Source organism: Ursus maritimus, unplaced genomic scaffold, assembly GCF_017311325.1.
Source record: "Ursus maritimus isolate PB19 unplaced genomic scaffold, ASM1731132v1 scaffold_8, whole genome shotgun sequence".
Lineage (NCBI taxonomy): Eukaryota > Metazoa > Chordata > Mammalia > Carnivora > Ursidae > Ursus > Ursus maritimus.
This window is the reverse complement of record NW_024426996.1, coordinates 80055813-80079476: the sequence shown is the minus strand read 5'-3', so window position 1 is coordinate 80079476 and position 23664 is coordinate 80055813. Positions and strand designations below refer to the sequence as shown.

At 51.8% G+C, this 23664-nt stretch overlaps 1 protein-coding gene across 2 annotated transcripts in view; it reads left to right on the top strand.

Moving 5' to 3' along the window:
* The window catches only part of HTT (huntingtin), a 135191-nt gene that overhangs the window by 94895 nt on the left and 16632 nt on the right, over positions 1-23664 (top strand). For both annotated transcript variants that reach the window (XM_040625063.1, XM_040625064.1), the window contains 15 exons: positions 432-639; positions 5682-5823; positions 7333-7512; positions 7651-7827; positions 8118-8194; positions 9417-9555; positions 10577-10699; positions 12339-12552; positions 12915-13060; positions 14609-14786; positions 15713-15808; positions 18415-18602; positions 20334-20460; positions 22366-22466; positions 23399-23553. In XM_040625063.1, the coding sequence (XP_040480997.1) occupies positions 432-639; positions 5682-5823; positions 7333-7512; positions 7651-7827; positions 8118-8194; positions 9417-9555; positions 10577-10699; positions 12339-12552; positions 12915-13060; positions 14609-14786; positions 15713-15808; positions 18415-18602; positions 20334-20460; positions 22366-22466; positions 23399-23553 (2251 nt within the window). The remainder of the gene's footprint in view (positions 1-431; positions 640-5681; positions 5824-7332; positions 7513-7650; positions 7828-8117; positions 8195-9416; positions 9556-10576; positions 10700-12338; positions 12553-12914; positions 13061-14608; positions 14787-15712; positions 15809-18414; positions 18603-20333; positions 20461-22365; positions 22467-23398; positions 23554-23664) is intronic.

The window sequence follows — 23664 nt, the reverse complement described above, 5'->3', positions numbered from 1 at the left end:
GGTGTGGTGAGGGTCCTGCTACTCCCGCCAGAGCGAATGTGGCCCGGCCCTGTGGAGGCCTCACTGTCCCAGGGGCAGTAGCCTGTGGCACCGAGTGCGGCCGCCTGCTCTTCCTGGAGCTGAGTCCCTTGTCACACGAGGGCGTGGCTCTTGACGCGGCATTCCTGGGCAACTTGCGAACGGCAGTGGGGAGCAGGCTCAGGAGAGCAAGAATGTTAGCATCCTTGGCTGCTCCATTAAATAAGCAGCCTATCTGGTTTTTGCTTCGAAAGCCCAATTTTCTAAGTGTCAAATGCTTTGAATATGTAAGTATAGGAAAGAGCTGAGTGTGTATCTTCTTTATGGAAGATCTTCCTGTAGCCACAAAGCGTTGGGCCACCACAAGCAGCAAAGACATTTCCCTCTCAGTTCTACTTTTGGCTTGTTTCTAGGAATGTTCCGGAGAATCACAGCAGCTGCCTCTAGACTCTTCACGGTGGACAGCGCCGACGGCAGTTTCTACGGCCTGGAGAGGCTGAATGCGCGGGTGCGAGCCATGGTGCCCACGCACCCGGCCCTCGTGCTGCTCTGGTGCCAGATCCTGCTGCTCGTCAGCCACACTGACTACCGCTGGTGGGCAGAGGTGCAGCAGACCCCCAGGTACGCCCGGGGCGGCCCCGGAGGCCAGCCCGCCCTCGTGTGCTGGGACTCGGGGCAGTGCGAGCTTTGGCCCCGTTCCCGTGAGGCTTTGCACGGATTGTGCTGTAGATCAGCCTTCCTCCTGTGGACGCTGCGCTGCAGGGAAAATGTGGTTAGTCTAAAGGCATTCAGAGTAGCCGCTGCTTTCCAAGTGTGGCTTCTTTGACAAGTTCTTTGACACGGTTCCTCTTGTGGGTCATTCTTGTCATGCTGTGTCCCTCCTGCTAGGCTCTCGTCCTTAAATTGCTTCCAGAGCCAGACATGTTGCAATGTCTTAACTTCGTTACAAGTTAAATGTGGTTCTGGTTATTCTTAGTTAATGAAGTAATTACTGAGTAACATTTCAAAACTGCTTGGAAATACCCTATTTTTTGTCATTCACAAAGACTCATTAAGTATCTGATTGGGGGTGACCCCCTTTTTGCAAAACGTTTTCAGGGTTGAGCCTTGATTTCTGGGCACTGTCCTGCTTAGCCATTAGCACACATAATGGGAATAGAAGCTTTGCCGCCCATCCGCTGAGCTGAGTGCTCAGTGCAGAGTTTCTGGAAGTCTCAAGAGCCCATGGCGAGGAGAGAAAGCAAGGGCTGCAGGGCGAAGGTCAGCTCCTCTGCTCAGTGTGGAAAGGCTGAACTGTGTGAGGCCTGGAGTCCTAATTGGGCCCCTCCATTGCTTTCAGCTGGAAAATCCAGTGTTAGTAGGCGTCTTTCAATGTTTCTTCTGCTCTATACACTGTGGGATATGCAAAGAGAAATCATATGTGTTTTCTGCCTTGTGCGTGCTTACAGTTTAGTTGGGGGAGACAGACCAGTGAAAACATTGGGAATGCTTCGAGAACATTACCTACTATAACAGTCAGGAACAGAGAATGAGTGTCTGCTTCAGTGTACATACAAGTCAGCTGGTGAGCTTATTAAAATCGGGTTCTGGTCCAGCAGATCACTGGTGGGGCCTGGGACTCTGCTTTTCTGCCAGGCAGCCGGGTGGTGCTGATGCTCTGGTCCAGGGAACACACTCCAGGCCAGGCCCTGAGTCCTTGAGGAGTGTGCCTCAGAGCCACCAGGGGGCTTCCAGGGACCAGGACTGCAGCCCAGCCCACCACCAGACCTGGCAGCTGGGTACCTTAGGAATTAGGATCCTGGGCTCTCGTGTTCTCACAGTCTCCGTGAGAAACTCCCATGGGCACCCAAGGTTGAGTTGTGCTGAGCAAGACTTACCGGGTGGGGCTTGAGTTAGCTGCTATTGGTAGCAGGTGTGTGTAGATGAACAGAAAGTGAGAACTTGTCCATCACCCCAGTAGGCGTGTGAGCCAGTGAGTTTCCTCCCGTCTTTTCTCCCCTCTACCTTTCCCACCTCCTCTTCTTCCTCCTCGTTGTCCTCCTTTTGATGGCTGGTGGGTGGTGACGACAGAGGGACCTAGAGTGGGTTCAAGAGGAAGTGGGAGGGTGGACTCCAGTCTGATAATTAGGAGGGGCCTTCCACAGATCTGAGGGTTTGAACATCCAGAAAGAACACTATTGGGATAATGGAGGAATTTGAATGAGTTCTCAGGGACCTGCTGTTTTGTGGTGATGAGAAGTTCTCAGCAGACCCCTGCTGAAGTACTTAGGGGCGAGGTGTCTTCACCCACGAGCACTCTCAGGTGGTACAGCCCAGAAAGGGTGTGTGTGTGTGTGTGTGTGTGTGTGTAGAGCATGTGCGTACGTGTGAGTGCACGTGTGTGGAGTGCACATGTGCGTGCGTGTGGAATGTATGTGTGCATGTATGAACGTGTGCAGAGCGTACCTGTGTGTGCGCACAAAGGTGGCACGTATTAGTGGCTGAATATAGGTGAAGAGGGAGGGTGTGGGTGTGACTGTTCATTGAATTACTCTTTCAGCTTTTCTGTTGGCTTGAAAGTTTCCAAAGTAAAAGTTTAGGAAAAAAGATGACTGAAGTAGGGACATTTTGGACCACACAGCTCTGGACAGTTCCTAGGAGGAGGTTTGCTCTAGAGGTGAAGAGACGTGGGAAGTGGGGTGGTGAGTTCCTCACCCACGCTTGATGTCACAGAGCTGTTGCTTCTTGTCCTTGTAGTGGATGCATTTCGCTGATAACTAATAAAGGTAATTGTGTTTTCATGTGCTAATTGGCCGTTTGTGAATATTCTGTTGTAAAGAATGTATTCAGATATTCGCCGGTTTTTTGAAATTTGGCTGTTTGTTGTCTTGTTATTGAGTTGTAAATTCTTTATATATTATGGATCTAAGTAAATGTTTTCTCTCAATCTGTGGTTTGCCATTTAATTTTTTTAATGGTTTCTTTTGAAGAGCAGAATTTTTAAATTTTTATGAAATCAAGTGTGCCAGTTTTTGTTTCATTCTCTTTCTGTTCCATCCAAGAAATATTTGCCTACTCTGGGATCACGAAGATTTTCTTCTGTGGTTTCTTCTGGAACTTGCATAGCTTTAGTGTTTACCATTCTGAGTTAATTTTTGTGTATGACAAAGCGTGAGGGTGAAGAGTCATCTCCCTACCCCACCCCCTGAAGGGCGATTCTTTCAGCATTTTATGTGAAAAAGACTGTGTTTCTCTCTCGAGTTCCCTTGACACTTTTCTCAGAGCGCAGTGGGGCACAGACGTGTGGACCTGTTTGCAGACTCTGCTCATGTCCCTCAGTCGGCGCCTCCACCGTCACGGCAGCGCCGACACCGCTCTGTCACCGCTCCGTCCCCTCGGCTGCCGTGCCGGATCCCCCACGCTTCTTTACTTCCGAAATAGTTTTGGCTCCTGTACGTTCTTGCATTTCCACATTTATGTGTTAGAATCAAGTTGTGAATGTCGACAAATGAGCCCGCTGGCCTCTTGACTGAACTTGCGGCTGCTCTGGGATGTAGGGAGCACTGGCGTCCAGCGTCTAGTCTCTCAGTCTTCGAGCATGGTCTCTCTCCGGGTAGTTCGGTCTCTGATTTGCCACAACAGTATCTCATACTGTGTCGTGAGCAAGCATTACTCGTATTTTATACATTTCATGTTTTGGAATGCTGTTCTAAATGGTACTTGGAAGAGTGTTTTGTTTCCCAGGGTGTGCTGCTGGTTTGTGGAAGTGCAGTTGGTCTCGTGCACTGACCTCACGCCCTGAGACCTGGCCCAGCTCACGCAGCAGCCCCAGGAGGCTTTTCGTGGGCTCTGGAGGCTTTTCTGTGAACATATGCTTATCATCTCCGGTCAAGACTTTTCTCTTCTTCCTTCCCCACACGTATTCCTCTTGTTTCTCCTTTCTGCCTCGGGACACTGACCAGGCCCTCCATACAGGGCTGGCCTCCATTTTTCTTTATCTGTAGATTCAGTAGGTAAACAGCTCCATACGACGGTTACAGAAGAGCCCTCCCCAGCTTGCACAGGCAGGCTCTCGGGCGAGCTTCGGAGAAGCCATACTCTGGCTGCATGGCCCCAGGAAGCACCCGCGGCTGCCACAGCAGGGCTGCTCTTGTCTTCCTCTTGTTTGGGGGGCTCTGTCTTCATAGGCTTTTGATTTGTTTCCAGTCTGTCTGGCCTTCTGGTGGCCTGTTACAGTCTTGCACGTGCCTTGGCACTGGGTGTGCGCTGGCCACCCGTCAGTTCTCAGGCCTGGATTTGGGGCATTCATTCACCATCAGTATCTAGCCGCATCTGTCCCAAGGTCTTCAGGGCTTTCCTACTATAAGCTGGGATTCAGTTTGGATTGACGTGGGTTGACATTCAAATCTTACTGCTGGGATTTGAATTTCAAGCTGAAATCTTACCGCTGGGATTTGAATTCCAACTCTGCTCCTTCTCCTGCAGAGGGTCCCCTATAGCTTAACATCATGAGACACAAACACCGTGGTTGGCAGGAGGTTTGGGAGGAGGGGGTGTTTCTGTTGGTTGGTTGTTCATTGGCCTATGACTTACACTACAGGGAAACACATTCTTTTGTACCAGATGTTGTCAGATGAACACCCTGCCACGGTCACAATACAGCATGGTACCATGACTTCAGAAGGTTCACTGCGTCCTGTTTGGTTACCTGCTGCCCCCTGCCCCCCAGCCACTGGTCCCACGCTCCATCGCTGTGTTCAGCCTGTTGCACAGTGCCGTATGGATGGACTCCTACGGCCTGTAGCCTTTTGAGTCTGGCTTCGTCACTCAGCACAGGACATTTAAAACTCATTCATGGCGTTGCACCGATCAGTGGTTTGTTCTTCCGACTGGCGAGTAGTATCCATTGTACGGGTAACAGCAGGCGCGTCCACTCACCAGATGAGGAAAGGGAAATTGTAGTTTGAACATTTTTTTAATATGCAGACTATTTTATACCAATCCTCTTGTAAATCCAAAGTTGGGACATTTCAGAATGTTCTTGTCCTCATATGACCTCTGTCCCCGTGAAGCCTTAGCAGAGACGCACAGGCTCTTTGTCGCAGAGGGAAGGGTATTGTCCTCAGTCAGACTCTTCTGTCAGGGGCCGTTCGCACGTGTGGCCACACCTGTGTCTGAGGTCCTGTGGCAGCATCAAGGGTTCCCGAGGGTGTGATCCCGTCGACTGAGAAGGGAAGTAACCTTCACGAGTGGAGGATGAGTTTTGCAGAAGTACTTTCAGAGAGGGTTGGTGTGGTGGCACGTACCCTGTGGGCAGGTGAGGGTGGCAGCCCTTCACCAGTAATCGTGNGATTGCGTAAGGGCTTTCTCCCGGCGGTGGGCAGCATTCTTGCAAACCCACACTGGGAATCCCAAAAGCGGTGACTGTGTTTTCTGGTGCCTGAGTGCCAATCGAAGGTGTGGCTTCATGGCAGGTCTGCCTTAAGTTGAACCTTTGACTGTTAGATCTCTGTGTTCTTTTGACGCCCATAATTGCTTTGCCACGGCTCAGAAGTAGGTCGCTAGGAGTGTGCGGCGGCAGGGTTTAAGCNCTCCAGCACTGGAACTTCTGGTCATCTTCTGCTTTGAAGATAAGCTCTCTCTTGTCCCGGAAACGTTGTCAGTGCGTCTGTTGCTCCTTCCAGGAGACGCAGTCTGTCCAGTACGAAGTCACTCAGCCCCCAGATGCCTGGAGAGGAGGAGGGTCCCGATGCAGCCTGCAAGCTTGGGATGTGCAATAGAGAAATAGTGCGAAGGGGAGCTCTCATTCTCTTCTGCGATTATGTCGTAAGTCTGGAAACAGGTCCTGGTGGGCCGGGGCCCTGGAGAGCACCAGTGTGGGTGATGCTTCTGCAGACCAACTTCTGCTGCCCCGCCGCCGTCGGCACAGGGCTGCAGTGAGCTCTGGCAGGTCCTGCTCGGCAGGTCACGCACGCGGAGGTTTGTCTGCAGAAGGGTTCACTCAGCTGTTGCCTCTTTGGTGAGCGTGACTCGGAGTGGGTTCTGATTTCAGTGCTGTTTACCATCTGTGCAGAGCGTGTTGGTGTCCATCGTTGCATTTTAAAAAATATATTCTTGTTGGAATGTCATCCATTTAAAAAAAAGTTTTGTAGAGTTTTTTACCATAAAACTAACATCACATATTTAGCATAGAAAATTGACAAAAACCAATAAACAGGAGAAAATACGGTCTCCTTGTAATTGCATCACTCAGAAAACCTATTGTGGCATTTTGGCTAGGATTTGGTGCTTTTTGTCTACCGGTAACCGGACGTGAGTTTTCTTTGGCACAAACATGGCACCATATTCATACTGTTTTCACACAGCAAAGCCTGTGACGTTCTCGATTGAAAAAGGAAGGGGACTCCTTCAAGCAACTGGTTGTTATCAAACAGATTTTTTGTTGCTATTTGTTGATACTCATTTTTTGATTTACATTCTTTATGTTGAAATAGCTTTTCTATCTTCTACTTCTGAGAAATGATTTAGTGTAATTGTATAATGCTGTTTTCCACAGAAATGTAAGAAAAATATTAATTGTATAAATTAGTACTATCAAATCATTCCACATGGAAAATACTAATCATTAACCAGATATCAAAGAATTGATTTCCTCTTACAATTTCTGCTAGAAGGATTATGAGTTCAGATGAAAAGGCAACACGCATATACAAAGATGGATATTTACTTCCTTATAAGTCTTAAATTTCTCCCTTAATGTCCATTTGATTAGTGGAATCTATTGATATTTTGGATTCAGGAATTCTATCAAAACTGTGGCATGACAGGGAAGCCATTTTCTCCACTGACCTGTCACAGGACCGGAGAAGGAGAACTGGGGAGCACTCTCGGTGGGTCAGACCAGAGCCTGGACAGTGCAGGGTGTGTCCTGTTCTTCATCACGGTGTGGGTCCAGTCACCTGAGGGCAGGGCGGTGCTGCCCCTACTGTTCGGCTGCCCTGGGGTCACTGGTCCTTGGCAGGCTCCCTGTGCCTTGCTCCGCTCCTCCTCTGGCCCTTGGCCCGTGTCCCTGGAGCTGCCCTGGAGCACCGCATTTCCCTGACGGGCGGGATCTGACCTCCAGCAGGTTTGGCCACAGTGTAGGGTGGAAGGTGACGGATTCTATGACGTGAGTTCCGACCCTGATGATTGTTGGTGGTCAAACACTAGATATTTTCAGTGAGGATTATAATTTGGAATTTGTTTTCTCGTTCCTAATTCTGGCCTTTTCTGTGGTGTCCATGTCTGTTCTGTCCTTGTTTACTTGAGAATGAGTATGTCGCTCCTTCTCCTCAGTGTCAGAACCTACACGATTCAGAGCACCTAACGTGGCTCATCGTGAATCATATCCAGGACCTGATCAGTCTGTCCCACGAGCCGCCCGTGCAGGATTTTATTAGCGCTGTTCATCGGAACTCCGCCGCCAGCGGCCTCTTCATCCAGGCAATTCAGTCTCGTTGTGAGAATCTTTCAGCCGTAAGTCTCCCTGGTGCCAGCTGTGGCCAGTCAGGGTGTTTTTCCACCTTAAAAATGTACTACTGGAATTTTTAAACTGCTGACTTCCAATTGGCAAAACGTGTGCTCTTGTTGCTTTCCTTCCGCGCCCCCCGCCAGCCCACCGCCCTGAAGAAGACGCTGCAGTGCTTGGAAGGGATCCACCTGAGCCAGTCGGGCGCTGTGTTAACACTGTATGTGGACAAGCTCTTGTGCACTCCGTTCCGTGTGCTGGCTCGCATGGTCGACACCCTAGCCTGTCGCCGGGTGGAAATGCTTCTGGCTGCAAATTTACAGGTACTAGGAACACACTGGCGCTGCGTTTTGTTGAGAACTTAGCAGGGTAGCAAAGAGGCGCCTGGTTTGTTCCTTCACAGGTGCAGTCTGCATACACCACTGCGAGAAACACGTGTGAGATGCATAGGTTGTTCGTTCCTTGTGTGTCTGATATGAGTGCTTCTTGTACTTTCTTCTCTGCCTTTGCTGCAATAAACTGTACACATCACTCTTTCCCTTTTAAACGAGCGCAAGGCTATGTTAGTTCATTACACGTGACACGCTTGCTGATGTGTGATCGTCTACTTCAGAGCAGCACGGCCCAGTTGCCAGTGGAGGAACTCAGCAGGATCCAGGAGTACCTTCAGAGCAGCGGGCTGGCCCAGAGGTAATGCTACACCCAGGCGTTCCTTGCTTTTGGATGTAAAGACTTAGATTTGTAAGGGAACCAACTCAGGACGGGGGATTGATGTGCTTTGTAGACGAGTTCACTGCGGAAAGGCCCTAATAGAAAGCGTTCCTACATTAAACAAAATGGGCTCTCGCTTTATAAAAAGTGAACTGAACTGACAGCACCACCTCTACTGTAGTCAGGAGACATGCCTGCACCCCGTTGGCTGGTTGGGGACCTGTATGTGTCCAGATTGCCCCACCACCCACCTGTGACAAAGGAGAATCGGAGTTAGCAGCTTGAGCTTAGCCAATCAGAGCACGTAAGCTAGCTACTCAGTAAGAGTGGGCAAAGCTGAAAGACGTTACCTGGGTCTTGGCATGCAAAAATCTGCATCTTGTTAAAATGTGATCTCTCTCTAGTATATGTCCCCTCATTCTGCTGCATAGTCTTTTAGAAGCCTTTGTCAGAAATCATGACGTCAATTATCTGTGTCCACAACTAAACTAAGTACATTTTACCTTTAAATTTCACCTTCTCCCCTGCACGTGGGGGAAGACGTGTGTGTGCACTTGCGTGTGTGCTCGCAAGTGCGAGCGAGAGAGCAGAGTAGAACCGTGCGCTGTGGCTTGTCGCCGGTGCCCACATTGGGAAGGCGCCTAACCCGGTGGGCGGCACATGGTTTCCATGATTTTTCGGTTTGCTGGGCCCAGTTATGTTGTGATTTGCATCATGAAGTTGTTGCTCTCATAGCAGATGGTAGAAGGTCAAACTATTATTTTTTGACTCTAGACTTAGTATTCAGAGCAGAGGAAGATTATAAATATCTTGTGCCAGATGAGGTGCTTACTCTGTGAAGTGAACATAAATTGGTAAATTGTATCATGTTGGGAGAATCAATAGGAGATTTTGTACACTTGGGTCTTAGAATAGATTATCTATTTTGCATTTGTAAAGAATGCTTTTATTAGCTGTTAAACCATGTATTGCCTGTTACAATGTTCAAGTATAAATGAAATGTCTGCAGAGCATTTGTGGGGCGTGAACTGCGGTTATTAAAAAATAAGCTCGAGCCTGAATTTGCATCACACCTTGTCTGGGTGGTGTTGAGGCAGCTCTGAGACAAAGTGTCAAACACGTTGCATCCCGCTTTAAGAAGCCACTGTCACTTCTTAACCTATGAGACTGTGCTCTAACCCCACGTATGATCGGATTCCAGACACCAGAGGCTCTATTCCCTGCTGGACAGGCTTCGTCTCGCCACCGCACCAGGCTCACGTGGCCCTTCTCCTCCGGTCACGTCCCACCCGCTGGACGGGGATGGGCCCCTGGCACTGGAGACCGTGACTCCAGACAAAGTACGTGTCTAGCACGTGTGCATATGGCGTGTGGGGCCCCACTCCATGCGCGAACTGCTCCTGTACGTCAGATCCAGAGTGTGTGGTGGGACGGCTCAGGCAGGACATCCTGGCACCTGATGCAGCCCCCAGGGGCTCCCAGCCTGCCGTTCCTCGCCAGCAGTGGGCAGGGTCCTGTCACAGACAGGACGCCTGAGGCCTAGCCCAGGTCATGAGCAGGAAGTGTGGGGTGAGAAAGGAAATGCTGACTTGGGACACTTGTGACGTCGGGGAGAGGGGAGAGTCAGGAGAGCAGTGGCCGTAGCCTGTACAGGTGGTCGTGCTCGCCCACTTGGCCTGTCTCCCTCTCCTTACACCCGCTGACCACCTGTGTTGATTGCACTCTCCTAAGGACCCTGGTACATGGTCATGACCCTTACAACTCACACCTCAGAGCTGGGGGCCATTTGGGGCCTTGGCAGATCCTTGGTACTCTGCTTTCATGGAGGGAGGTCAGTGTAGACATGAGCTTGGATTTTTTAAAACCCATAGTGTGGGCACAGAATGGCAGAGCTCAGGCCTCTGCTGCACCGGCCTTGGACAGAGACGAGCGCTGCAGACACCCCAGTAGGAGATGTTGGGAGCAGTCCCAGGCGAGGGGTGGACAGAGGGTGAGGACACAGAGAGGAGGGCCTGCTGCCCTCATACTTGAGCTGAGTCAGGAGGACACTTGGGTGTTCACCAGGGGAGGGGAGAAGCAGAGACTGTCCGGCTGTAAACATCGAAGACACAGCCTTTGTAGCAGTTCCTTTGGGAAAGGCCTGTGGTTTGGTGAGCGGCCGCACGGCCAGCTAGAAGTGAGCTCGAATCCAGTTTCATGGAAGCTGCATTCAAAGTCCCGGGGAGGCCACTTGTCCTTCGGTCTAGGGCCATAGGATGTCAGGGGCAGTGGGCAAAGAAACAACGCACGTTCAGTAGAGTTGAAGCCCCTTAAAAGCCATGCCCTATTTCATTGGGTTATCCATCTTTTCCTTCTTCCCAGGACTGGTACCTACGTCTAGTCAAATCCCAGTGCTGGACTAAGTCAGATTCTGCGCTGCTGGAAGGGGCAGAGCTGGTGAATCGGATTCCTCCCAGTGACATGAGTACATTCATGATGAACTCGGTACGGCAGAGAGCAGTGTGATGCTGGCAGGATGCCTGATTTGTTTTATCATCATGTGACCAACTTAGGACATGGGCCACTCACTTTTCCGCCTTGATGGCAGAGTCTCTGATCCTGACAGGATGGGGCATGGGAGACTGTAGTCTAGATGAGGCAGGACGTGGGGAAACTAGTCCAGATGGGACAGGACGTTATTTCAGCTACACTAGAATCCAAAAGGAGGTAAATTGTGTCTAATTCAACATTCCATGCGTTTGAAAGAAAAGCGGTTCTCTTAGATGGTGGTCTGTTCTCACTGCGTGTCCTCATGGTCATGAGGAAAGGTACTAAAATGCTATCATGGTAGATGATTTAAACCCTCATGGTATTCCAGCAATTGATCTTTAGTAAAACCCCTCCCCCTTGTTTTATGTGGTGAGGTCCTCCTGCCCCCACTGCTTATAGTGAGGTCCCTGTACCCCTACTTCATACAGTGAGGACTGCTCCCCATTATATATAGTGTATGTAACAGTCCATGACCTATAGTGGGGGCTTCTCTGCCCCCGTCCCCACCCTTGATGTCATGCAGGCATGCATGTTGGGAGGCCCTTGCAAAGCATCATATCCCTGCCCTCGGCTCCTGGGCAGGTCCTGTGGGGACTGGAGCCCCTGTTCGTACCAGCCACAGCCTTAGCAGTTTCCTTCCCAGACCCCCTGGGATGAGCAGCTGACTAACCCTTCAGGTGTTTTAGTGCTGCCTCGATACGTACCAAGTGGGAATGAGGAGCAGCAGGGGCCTGGGGTTGGAGGGGGCGGGCAGCTGAGGATGGGCCAGGCATGGATGAAGGGACATACATGACAGTATTTCCCAAGTACTGATTCTTCATCAGTTTGACAGTAGCAGCTGCATTGAAAAAACAGAATTGGCTCAAAATCAGTTTGCTGAAACCATTTGAAGCTTCATTCAGTGAAAGCTGATTTGCTGAATGATAAATTTGCCTAATAGTCTGTTTATTGAATTTTCAAATTAAGTAATTGGACTTTATTTTAATAGTTTTAAAGGTTCTGGCTCTAGCAGAAGAGTTCAGTTTTGGTTACTGATGATGACATATGCTTTTCTGAATGTTACCTAAATTAAGATGAATATTTTACCTGAAAATTGGCCCAAAAAAAATCCTTAAATGGTTTTTAAAAGTTGGCAGAACCCAGTACAAATTGATACACTGTCATAGGAACGCTGCTTTTCACCCACAGTTGTGGCTACTTTGCTTTATTGCAGCTGCCTTTGAACATAACTTATCTTTCTCAAACTTCATGAATGTTTGCTGTTTCGCTGGATTTCTTGGGTGCCATGTGAGCTTCGTTTTACACTTTTATCAATTAAAAGTTACATATGTTCAGTTTTTTATTTCAAACAAATCCGAAGGCATAAAAGAATTTAAAATCTTTCTTTAATACTGAAGTATCCCAAAGAGACCAGAAATACACTTCACAGACCATATGGTATTTATTCTGGGAAGTAGAATATTCTTTAAAATAAATTGTTATGGTTTACTCATCTGTGCTTTCTCAGAAATGTCTGCATTATCCTTTCTTCTGTTGTGTTTTTCTTGCCTGGTTGAAAGTGTGTAATTGTTGAACCTTTAACGTCCTGATCCAGGAGTTCAACTTAAGCCTGTTGGCCCCATGCCTGGGCCTGGGCATGCGTGAAATCTCCGGAGGCCAGAGGAGTCCCCTTTTTGAAGCAGCTCGCCTGGCGACTCTGGACCGTGTGACCGGCCTGGTTCAGCAGCTCCCTGCCGCCCACCACGTTTTCCAGCCGTTCCTGCCTGTGGAACCTACCACCTACTGGAGCAAGCTGAATGACCTGTTTGGTAGTTAAAATGAAAACTTCTTTTATTTTTTAAAAATGCTGCAGAGCCAGTGTCGTGCTTTGCGCTGAGTAAAGATACAATCTGTTGATGTAATAAACTGGAAGCATGTGCAGAGGTGACCGAGAGACGGCGCTGGGGACGCTAGCTCTGGATGTCTTGGCCGTTCCTCAGCCTTGCCCTGGAGGAACACTGGGGTAGACCTCAGAGGAGGGCACATCCCAAGTCACGCACACAGTTGAGTGTGTGTGCAAATGTGCTTCTGAGCTGAAGGTGCCTTTAGATTCTCAGAGAATGGCCTGCCTGCCTTGCACAGGTCATGAACCCCTGCTAGAGTTCCATTCACCCACAGTCTTGTGTTTCAGGAGATGCTGTGTTGTATCGGTCCTTGACCACTCTGGCCCGGGCCCTGGCCCAGTACCTGCTGGTGTTCTCCAAACTGCCCAGTCATTTGCACCTCCCTCCTGAGAAGGAGAGAGACACTGTGAAGTTTGTGGTCATGACCCTCGAGGTAAGAGGCAGCTCGGGAAGTCAGTGTTTCTGTGCCAAGGGACCGTCACCAGAGAAATAGGAAACCCAGGAGCTGTGTAGTTGGGCATCCTCCTCTCCTCACTGGGACGATAACGACAGGTGGTCAAGCACCACAACCGTCCCCTACTTTCCTGAGCGCATTCATACCCCTGACCACTCGGGTTCCTCACAGGTGCCTTGTGACGCTGGCCACACAGCACTTCCTGTCCCTACTTCCAGCTGGCTCTGGAGAGCCAGGCCTGGGACCTGGGCTCCCACCCACGGCGTCTCCCCTGTGTGTGTCTGGGGCGAGGGCGTGGGTCTTGGAGGGTCTGGACGGGAGAGGCAGGGTGGGGAGATGCGAGGATGACTGGAGAGATGAGCAGAGAAACCTTTCGGGGGTCTCCCGAACAGTGCAGGGGGTCCTGTGCTTATGCGTGGGCCTCGTTCCTTGGCTCTCAGATGCCTTTAATTTCAGGACAGACATCATTAAATACGTTTTCTCTAAGGAAAGGAAGCACTGTGAATGTAGTATGGATCCCAATTTTACATAATTAAAATAGTCTGGGGAAATTATTATGTTTTAATAAATAGAGTAAAAACCTGGATGTTTCAGCCATGGGAAATTAAACACTCTGTGTTAACACTTACAGTCACTCCCAAAATGTGTACACACTGTGGGTGCATCGCCTTTCCATACAACTTCTGGCAAATAGTCTAGCCTGCACCCTTGCAGCCAGAGAGCCCTGAGCAGGGCACGGCTGACTCAGCGTCGGGTCTGCCTCCCGCCTCCCAGCAGGGGGAGAGGTAGGTGTCAGGAGGGCATGTGACGAACAGGCCCCTGCCTGGAGCCGGGCCAAGTCAGATGGCTGCTGACGCCTGTCCTGGAGGTTCCTGTGGGGTGCGCAGGCTGACAGGCAAACAGACTGTTCCCGGATGGAGTGACCTCCGCGGCAGCAGTCCCATGCCTGCTGTGTGCAGGGCGAAGTGCTTCCCCACATGCTCTTATTCGGGTCTTCCTGCGGTTCTGCGAGATGGGCTCTGTTATTCCCATTTCACAGATGAGGAAAGCAGGGCTTAGAGGGGTTTGGTGGCTTGTCCGGGTTTCACCCACTAAGAAGCAGCCCATTGGTATTTGAACCCATGCCTGGCCGTCTCCAGGCCCCATGCTCTCAGATTCAGCCTCTGACTCTGATGCAGAACCTGCCCACACCCTAGGAGCCCCAAGGAGGAGGCTGGCCTAGACGCCATGTGGCCAGGGAATGATTTCTAGAGGAGCCCACGGAGCTGCAGGAAGGAGGAGCAGTGAGATCAGGGTGGCCATTCTGGCAGAGAAGCGAGCCTGGGCACGTTAGGGAGCAGGTGGTCAGGCTTGAATGTAAGGGAGTGGGCAACAGGGTCCCGGCCCTCTGGAAGTGTAGTTGGGACCTGCCAGCCTCTCACGCTTTGAACGGTTCCCGGAGAGCTGGGGGTGGTTTGCTTCCCCCGCGGCCCGGAGACAGGACGGAGGCAGGCCTGAGCCTTGTGTAACGCCGACCCTCCCCTTCAGGCCCTGGCATGGCATCTGATCCATGAGCAGATCCCTCTGAGTCTGGACCTTCAGGCAGGCCTGGATTGCTGTTGCCTGGCGCTGCAGCTGCCCAGCCTCTGGAGCGTGCTGTCCTCCCCGGAGATGGTGACCCACGCCTGCTCTCTCATTCACTGTGTCCGCTTCGTCCTGGAAGCCGGTGAGTCCGTGAGCACAGCACATTTCTCTCCTCTGTCACTGGGACCAGCAGTCAGCTCTGCAGAGTGAGTCACAGACGTTTATTTTATGCCACCTGTTGTTTACCAGGTGCCGAGCCAGGAATTGGGGATGACTTGGTGGGTAAAACGTGGGCCTTGTGCTCGTCTCCGGTGTCTTGGATTCCGCACTAGAATTGGATTTGAATTTGCTTTTGTGGTCATTTTGTTTAGATTTTGGAGTTCCGGCTTTCATAAAAAATACTCCTAATTTTATGTCCCTTTGATCTCTGGTCCTACTTGACTGTTTCATGCTTTTAGTCCCGAATGCCATAAGATTTAATAAGATTACATTCAAAAGATTGTTTTCTGTTTCAGTCAAAATGCTTGTTTCTATAATGCATTGTAATGTTAATATATTATAAAATAAAATGACTTATTCCTTTCAAGGGACAGTGTCCGTAACAAAGGTCATTAGCCAAAATTTCTCCAAATTTGGACATTATAGTTTACATGTTAGAGGGTGTTTTGAAGTTTCATTGTTTAAATTGTTTTCATCTGTGCGTTTGTAGTCAGCTTGAAAACGAAGATCTAGGGAGTAATTTTTCAAAGCCAGACTTCTTGGGGATTGCAGTGATGCTTTTAGCCGTAATGAATCACGAGCTGTCTGATAAAAACCTTCAGGGCAGGAGGTGGCAAACAGCAGGCAGTGGACAGATGTGGAAATCTCAGCACAGAAGCCAAGTCCCGTGCATTTCGGACTAGCCCAGACACTGATGTCTGAGTCTGGTACTGTCTAAAACTGACTCTGGGAAATCTACAGCCCATCTGACTTAGTCCATCACCATGAAATGTTTTATATGTGAAAATTTGAATAAAAAGGAATAGTAGAAGTGTTTGGAAATTCTGTTTGTTCTGTTGTGATTTTTAGTTGTGGTGCAGCCTGGGGACCAGCTTCTTAGTCCAGAAAGAAGGAGGAACACTCCAAAGGCTTCCAGAGAGGACGAAGTGGATTCAAACGCACAAAGTAAGTCTCAAGATCCGTTCTTTCTTACCCGGTTTTTCTGAGGGCTTGAAATTCATTCATAGAAGAGATTTTTAAAAGGGTCAGTGTGGACACTTGAAAGCCTACTTCATTTAGCTACATTCTGTTGCTCATCTCCAGATTTGAGGGCAGTTTGCGTACATCACCTCGCATGTGCCCTCTCCCCTGCGAGCGCGCTGCTCTATTCACCTGGCTTTCTTTGGCCCAGCAAACTTGGCTGGGGCATCACACTCCCAGGGGAGCCCTCCCGATGCCCCTCTTGTCACAGCTGCTCCTTCATCCTAGTGCTTCCTGCTCTAGGCCTCACCTAGACTCAGCGCCCTCAGCTCCAGGGGGCAGGGGCTGCGCTCCCTCTCTGTGTGCTCACTCTCGTACGTACTCCCTCTCGTACGTACTCGCCCACGCATGTTCACCGAGTGATGAACGATTACCTGGAAATACTGAGGGACTTGGAGTTAGTGTATGTGCCCACACGGATGTTTGATGACCTGAGTGTCTGTCTCAGCCATCTGTTTTGCTGGATTTTTAAATGAAAATTATTGCTCTTCCCGCAGAAAAAACATCCACATCCCATCCACCTTAACCCTCTTCTGGACTTAGACATGCACCATCGCTGTGGTTGTCCTCTCCTGACTCAGGTCTTCTGCTGGCAGTGGGGTGAGGGAGGCCGGGAAGAGAGCTCTTGTCTGAGTGACTGCTTGTCCCTGGGGGCCTACAGGCATCTTCACCCAGAGGGTACAGCTGGAGTGCCAGCCTGTAGCCCGTCCCCAGACAGGAAGCACAGGCCCACCTGGCGGTTCTTGGCTGCCTTTTTTATGGAATGCTCTTCCTTGAAATCCTGGAGTCTTAGCCATGCTCTGGTGGCTTAGGAAACGTGCCTTTTTTCAGAGCAAGTGCATACATGGTTTGTCCTTTTGCCGACATTCGTGCCAGCCAGATGAGGATAGCGTTTTCCTGTCAGTCATAGTCAGCACAGTCACCTGTTTAAGGTTCTGTGATCGTATAACCATCCAGAAACGGTGTATTGCACGACACAGCCAAGCTCCTCTCCAGCTGTTTACCTCGAAGCTCTCTGGTTCTGTCAGCCCTTAGTTGGTGAATTCATGACTTCTTGCTGGTGCGTGAGGGATATGCAAACACTCATCTCCCTGCGTGGCCACGTTCTAGGCGAGTGGCCTTGGCAAGTTATTATCTGGTGTTTGTGCAGTGGAGACACGGTGGCACTGACCTTGGGCTGGTATGACCCAGAACAAGGGCCAGTGTTGCTTTAAGTACTCAGCAAATATTCCCATAATTTTAGTCATACTTTGAATTTCCATTCCTCTGAAAATAATTCCGGCATTTCAAGGGGTCAGGTCAGAGCAGACAGGCCCGCAGGCTGGAGTGTGTTTAGTTTATGTTGATGGTGCTTATTCCCCGTGGCCCAGTGTAGGCCAGTTATCTCATCCTGGCCAGGGGAAGAACCTTGTTCTTTTTATCACCTTGATACGATGCTAACTCTTCAAGGTTGCACGCCAGGGTGCCTGGCTGGCCCAGTCGGTAGAGTAGGTGACTCTTGATCTTGGGGTCAGAAGTTTGAGCCCCGGGCACAGGGTTTACCTAAGAAGTATTATTAAAGGCAACTTCGTTTCTCTCAGCTTGGGGCTTGACTCCGTAAGCCCATTAAGAATCCCCTGTCCTTGGGGCGCCCGGGTGGCTCAGTCATTAAGTGTCTGCCTTCGACTCAGGGCGTGATCCCAGGGTCCTGGTATCGAGCCCCGCATCGGGCTCCCTGCTCAGTGGAGAGCCTGCTTCTCGCTCTCCCACTCCCCCTGCTTGTGTTCCCTCTCTCGCTATGTCTCTCTCTGTCAAATAAATAAAATCTTTAAAAAACAACCGTCTCCATGGGAACAAGTTGCTTAGCCTTCGAACCTCATGAACTGTGGGTTATATTCATGCACAACCGGAAACGTTTGTCAACTCAACAGATAATGTTTTGGCACATCTTGTGCTTCAGACTCAAAGTGAATGTGAAGCAGGCCCTGCCCTCGAGGTGCTGTGGCTTTTACCTAAGGCTGTGGGGTTCTCCTCAGCACTCCGCCTCAGGAGTTCTAGGGGAGACGTGGCACCCCCTCAGAATCCCACCCCCAGCCCAGGAGAACCCCTGATCTTGGGAAACAGTGAGCCAGAGACTGACAACCTGGTTCTATGCACACCAGCGTGGAGAGCAGCACATGGTCGTGGGAGAACCAGGGAAAGCCAGAGCATGAGGGGTACAGCACGATCGCTCCTGGGTGTTCACCAGTGGGTGCTGGCCACGTTGTGCAGTGTAGGCAGGAGGGCTAGGACCGGGAGCGGGAGACAGGTTCAAGACCACTGTCCTGGCCGGCATGGAGAGGATTGCCAGTTTCGATAGGTTGGAAGGAGGTCAAGTCTGCAGGCCCTCAGTACCGCCTGGGAGTTTAGGGGGCTCTGCACCTGTGGCTTGAGCAACTAGTCGTAGGGTCGTGCCTTCTGCCTTGGCAGGGGTGGAAAGATGAAGAGCAGAGGTGGCAGGTTTGTGTTGTGTTTCGACAGAACAGCCCTCTGATCCCAGTGTTTGTTTTTAGACCCAGCATATATCACCGCAGCCTGTGGGATGGCAGCAGAAATGGTGGAGTCTTTGCCGTCGGTGTTGGCCTTGGGGCATAAAAGGAATAGCAGCACCCCTGCGTTTCTCACGTCGGTGCTCAGGAACATCATCATCAGCTTGGCTCGCTTACCCCTCGTCAACAGCTACACGCGCGTTCCCCCCTTGGTGAGTCCGGTCATTCCTTGGCAGAAAAACTGAGATGAACGACCATGGGCAGGCCAGCCCCTGGTGGGGGCTCCCGGGGCAGAGAGCAGGAGCTGGCTAACCATGCGGTGCTTCCCCTGTGGCGGCCAGAGCCTTGCGTGAGGTTGGTCCTGACCCATCTGGTTTCCTTGGGCGTGATAGTGGTCATTGCTAGAAGTGCTGGGTTTTCCATCCAGAAGTAAGATTTTGTCTCCCACTGGTCGGTACTCGATGTTGGATGTGATTAGAAAGTAACGGTGGATTAGAAGTTGTGCCCCTGGGGTATTTGCCTTTAAAATCAGGCACCGTCTCATACTGTCCAGCTGTCTGGGCACCACCACTTTTGAAATTCCTGATTCCAAATTGTTCTCAGAATCAGTTTCAAGTTGGCAGAGTAGGATTCTTGTCTCAGGTGACAGGAAGGGCTTAGTGTGAGCGGGTTGAGGGTCAGTGGTGGCGGGACGGCCCCTCCCTGGGGAAGCTGCTGAGACAAGAAATGGGGGCACGGGTTGAACACAGCACAGCTGGGGGTCATGGTGAGCCGGGACTGAGAGAAAGGGGGCTTGTTTCTGCCTAGAATGGACCTGGGCCTGCCAGTGGGCCCAGCCTCCGTGCCCGTGTCTGAGAGGGAGACGCTGGGCAGGCTGCCCTGGGGAGCAGTCCTCCTCGGACCAGCGTGCAGCGGGCGCCCACCCAGAGGGCTCACGCAGAGCAGCGGCCACAGCCTGGTGTGCCGGGGCTGGCGCGTCTGAAGCTCCGTGCCCTCTGGGAAGAGAGCAGGAGGAGCCCTCTGGAGAAGCAGGGTCGCCACTGGGCAGGGTGTGGCTTTGCACACAGGGAGTCGCTGCAGGTCTGGAGACAGCTGCTCCTCTGGAGGGGAGCGGGGAGCCGCTGTGGGAAGGCCCGTCCTGGAGGTCACGGTGTTTGGAGCAGACGCGCCAGTGGGCCAGCACAGCGCACATGCTGCAGGGGGGCGCTCCTCAAGGGTCAGCAGGGTCTTCACCTGCCCAGGGCAGTGTGCACCAGTGCCCCACGAGGCGTGTGCCCCGCCAGGCTGTGCTGAGTCTTCCTGAGGCACCGGCGCCATGGAGGTGGGCTGGCCGTGTCTCTGAGGCCCCTACGGGGAGCTGAAGGGGGTCTGCTCAGCTGGCTGGAAGGGTGGCTGCTTCTGCTGCCAGGACAGCGTCAGGTCCGCCTCAGGTCAGCCTTCCAGTCGTGGAGTTTTCGAGCGCGGACAGCCCGGCTTTCCGCCCGCTCACCAGTGACTTGTTCTGCGTGCAGCTGAACCTCCTTTGATGCCTCCTTCATCTAACACACCAGCTGCTGTTTGTGGGCGAGTGTGCTCCTGCCTGCCTCTGACGGTCGGGAGCTGCCAACGTGGACCTTCACGAACCCAACTCGAGAACAGCCAGCTTGGGGAACGTGGGGGGGGGGGCAGTTAGGGAAAGGGGCCGGACCAGGCGAGTCAGGGAAGCGGGAAGTCAGAGCAGACCCGGGAGGCTCACAATGGGGCAGGAGATCCTCAGGTGACACATGGGAGCTGTTTTCCCGGAAGGATGGTGCACTCGCTTTTGGGAATCTTGTGAGGGCCGTCGGTAGGCATGTGGCCTCCGGACGGACACTGTGCGTAGAGAAAGGATGTTTCGTGGTTTCCTCGAAGTGTGGCTGTCCTGACTTGACCGGGGTCACTCTGTTTCTTTTTCGTCTTCTCAGGTTTGGAAGCTCGGATGGTCGCCCAAGCCGGGAGGGGACTTTGGCACAGCCTTCCCTGAGATCCCTGTGGAGTTCCTCCAGGAGAAGGAAGTCTTTAAAGAGTTCATCTACCGCATCAATGTGCTAGGTAGCCTGGGTTTCTCTTCTAGAATCGTTAGTCCTCAAAGCATCTAGTTCTTGTTTATTCCACAAGGGGTGTAGGGCGTGATGCAATCACATGTGAGTACATTCTGCAGTGGATATGAACTGTCACTGTGAAGAATTCTCTCCAGGTGGGTGTGGTGTTTGGGGGGCGGGGGGCGGTGTGTGAGAGAGACAAGTCTTCACACTCAGGGCTTGCTGGAAGTCAGGCCAGGCCCCCCGTGGCAGATCCCCTGCAGCCCAGCTCCGCCTGCTCCTGTTTCCTCGGGCACAGAGCGAGCAGATGGAGCGAGCGGGGGAAGAAGGCTTCATCCTGTGAGACAGCACTGGCCTCTGGGCTGTGGGGGCAGGCGTCTTAGCCTCTAGGACCCCCAGTGTCGTGGTTTCTAGCGTTGTTACGGATTCAGAAGCTAAACGAGATGCAACTGGCGCACAGTCATCAGTAAAGGGCAGACTTCGTGGTTTTCCTTCAGGCTGCTTCTCCACTTCCTGCAGCACGGTGTGTGTTGCCTTTTTGTCCCCATTTCATGGCTGGAGGTCCGGTCCGGTGGGAGTGTTGTAGTTGGTAGGTCCCGAGTGGCTGTGCCCAGCTGCAGTGTTTCCCGGAGCGTTGGTCTCCTGACTCTGGCGTGGGCACCCCGCCTGCCCATGAGGCCCACCCTTCACCCCCGTGACCCCCTACCGTCTCAGGCTTCTGCAGAGTTTGTGCTCCTCTTGATCCCAGAAGGTTCAGACAGCCGATACTGTCTTGCCTCTCCTTTTCCCTTGAGCAAAGCAGGCAGTTGGTTACGCTGTCCAAAGTGCAGTCTCAGCAGTGACCCAAGACCGGCCACCTCGGGAAGCTTTGTTTCTTTCCTGTCCTTGAAGCTGGTTCCCAGGCAGTCTCCTGGCCGCCCCCTGCGTGCTGTTCCTTCCTTTCTTATTCAGGCGTTTTCGTGCTCGAATCCTTGCTCAGACCTGCAGGAGGGACCCCGGATAGCTCCACAGTCTCTTCCTGATGTTGTCTTTGCTCTTGCCTTTGTCTTTGTTCGTTCTTTTCTTCTCCCGGAAGTAAATTGTGTAAACATCTGTCTGTACGTCTGCCCGCCTCATTAGGTCAGTCTGTCTGCGTCTAATCCCTCTGCATCCAGTTTACCAAGGACATCCTGAATTTGGCGCTCTGGTATTTCTCCCCTCGACACCCCCTTTCTGTCCCTCATAGTCCTAATGCAGTTGTGCGGCCGCCTCCACCTCCCAGGTCACGCGTGGGAATAGGAAGCGTGGCACTCATCCCACACCTCGAGTGTGCTTGATGGTGCTTGAGGGCAACCTGCTAGACGCGCCTCAGCCGGATGCGAGTGCCCCAGCTAGGTCACGTCAGTTTTGATCTGCTGTTCTTCTAGACAGGGTCAGAGAAACCATTGCTTTACCTTCTTTATTTTTAACAGCTTTACTGAGAATTCACAGAGCACACATTGCACCCACTCCGAGCGCGCTGTCCAGTAGGCTGGTGTCTGCACACGGTTGTGTGGCTCGTGGCTCAGTGCCGTGGTTCGTCTTTGGGGAAGACTTGTGAGCCCTCTAGTGAGCAGGGCAGGAGCGGCTCTGACCCACGCAAATGTGGCCTGCTGCTTGGAAGTCCCTTCACTTTACCACATCTCTGCAGCTGGGGGTGGGGAGGGTGCCACTGCTTGTTGTGTGGCCTCAGACATCTGTGCTTCGGTGTCCTCGCTGGTGGAGTGGAGTTGGCAGCGTGGCTGCATCTCAGAACTGGCGTGCGGGTCACAGGGGCTACTGTGTGTGGTGCCCGGGGGCAGGGCCTGTTCTGGCTGCAGCCGTGCGGCCCAGCTTCCAGGTCACATCAAGTCTGGGGAGCGGGCGACCCTGTCTCACGTAACATTTGTGTTCCTAGGGTGGACCAGCCGCACCCAGTTTGAGGAAACGTGGGCCACCCTCCTTGGTGTCTTGGTGACTCAGCCCCTGGTGATGGAGCAGGAGGAGAGCCCACCGGAAGTAAGGCTGCATGTAGGCCCGCGCGTCCACTGGCTGGCACCTGGGCAGTCAGGGCAGCTGTGACCTATTCATGGGGGGCAAAAGAAGGGCAGCAGGCTCGTGTTTTTGGTCTTAACTTAGGTTTACCAGGGCAGCCCGTTCATACCTAGACCAATGTTGCAGAGCGGGAACAGATCCCCTCAAGGTCAGAGTGGCCTTGATTGCCAGTGGCCGCAGTGCACTTTGTCATCGGCGCATCACGCACTAAGGGTCAGTAGGATCACACCCTCTCGTGAAAATATGTTTGAGTTCTGCTTATCAGTATTCACGTACAGTGTGTGGGTTGAATCAGAATGGAAAGGCGTGTATAAAGGCCATGCACGTGTATGTACCTGCGTTCCTTTGACTGCTTTGCAGAGGTCTGTCAGGCTTCTTAGAGCGTCACGGTACGTCATGTTACTGTAACATTAGTAAAACCATGTGCTGGTAAGGCAAAGCCTGAGATATTTAAAACCCTTGGTTAGAAGTCCTTAATTCTGGTAGAAGGTGTGGCACAAACTTGTAGAAATGTCAGTTCAAAAAGTAAATGTATGTCATAAATTCATGTGTAGAACTAACAGGTTGTCATATGCAGTGTTCCTAAAATGAGTGTGGAAATTTAAAGGCAATTTTTTAAAAAGTACTTTGTATTTGGAGGTTTGTGCCTGTTGGAGACCTTGCTTTGAAAGGTAGACATCAGCCATCAGATTTATTTCAAATCACAGGTGCAGGGAACTTGGAGACAAAACAGGACTCTTGCTGGGAAGGTGTGTCCCTCTGCAGCACTCAGGGCTCCCCCATAAGACCATGCGGCCTGAGAACCACGACCTTCGGGTTCTGTGTGAGGTGGGGGCAGAAGGGGTTTCCGGTTTCTGGCCTCTTGTGACTTAATAAAGTGTGGGCTATCCTTCCAGGAAGACACGGAGAGGACCCAGATCAATGTCCTGGCCGTGCAGGCCATCACCTCGCTGGTGCTGAGTGCAATGACCGTGCCCGTGGCTGGCAACCCAGCTGTGAGCTGCTTGGAGCAGCAGCCCCGGAACAAACCCCTGAAAGCCCTCGACACCAGGTGGGAACAGTGAGGCGCCTGTCCACCCTGCCCAGAGTGACCAGCACCTTCACCCCAGGCCCTGTGCTTTGTTGCCAGAATGACAAACAAAATACGTGTGCGTGTAGCCTT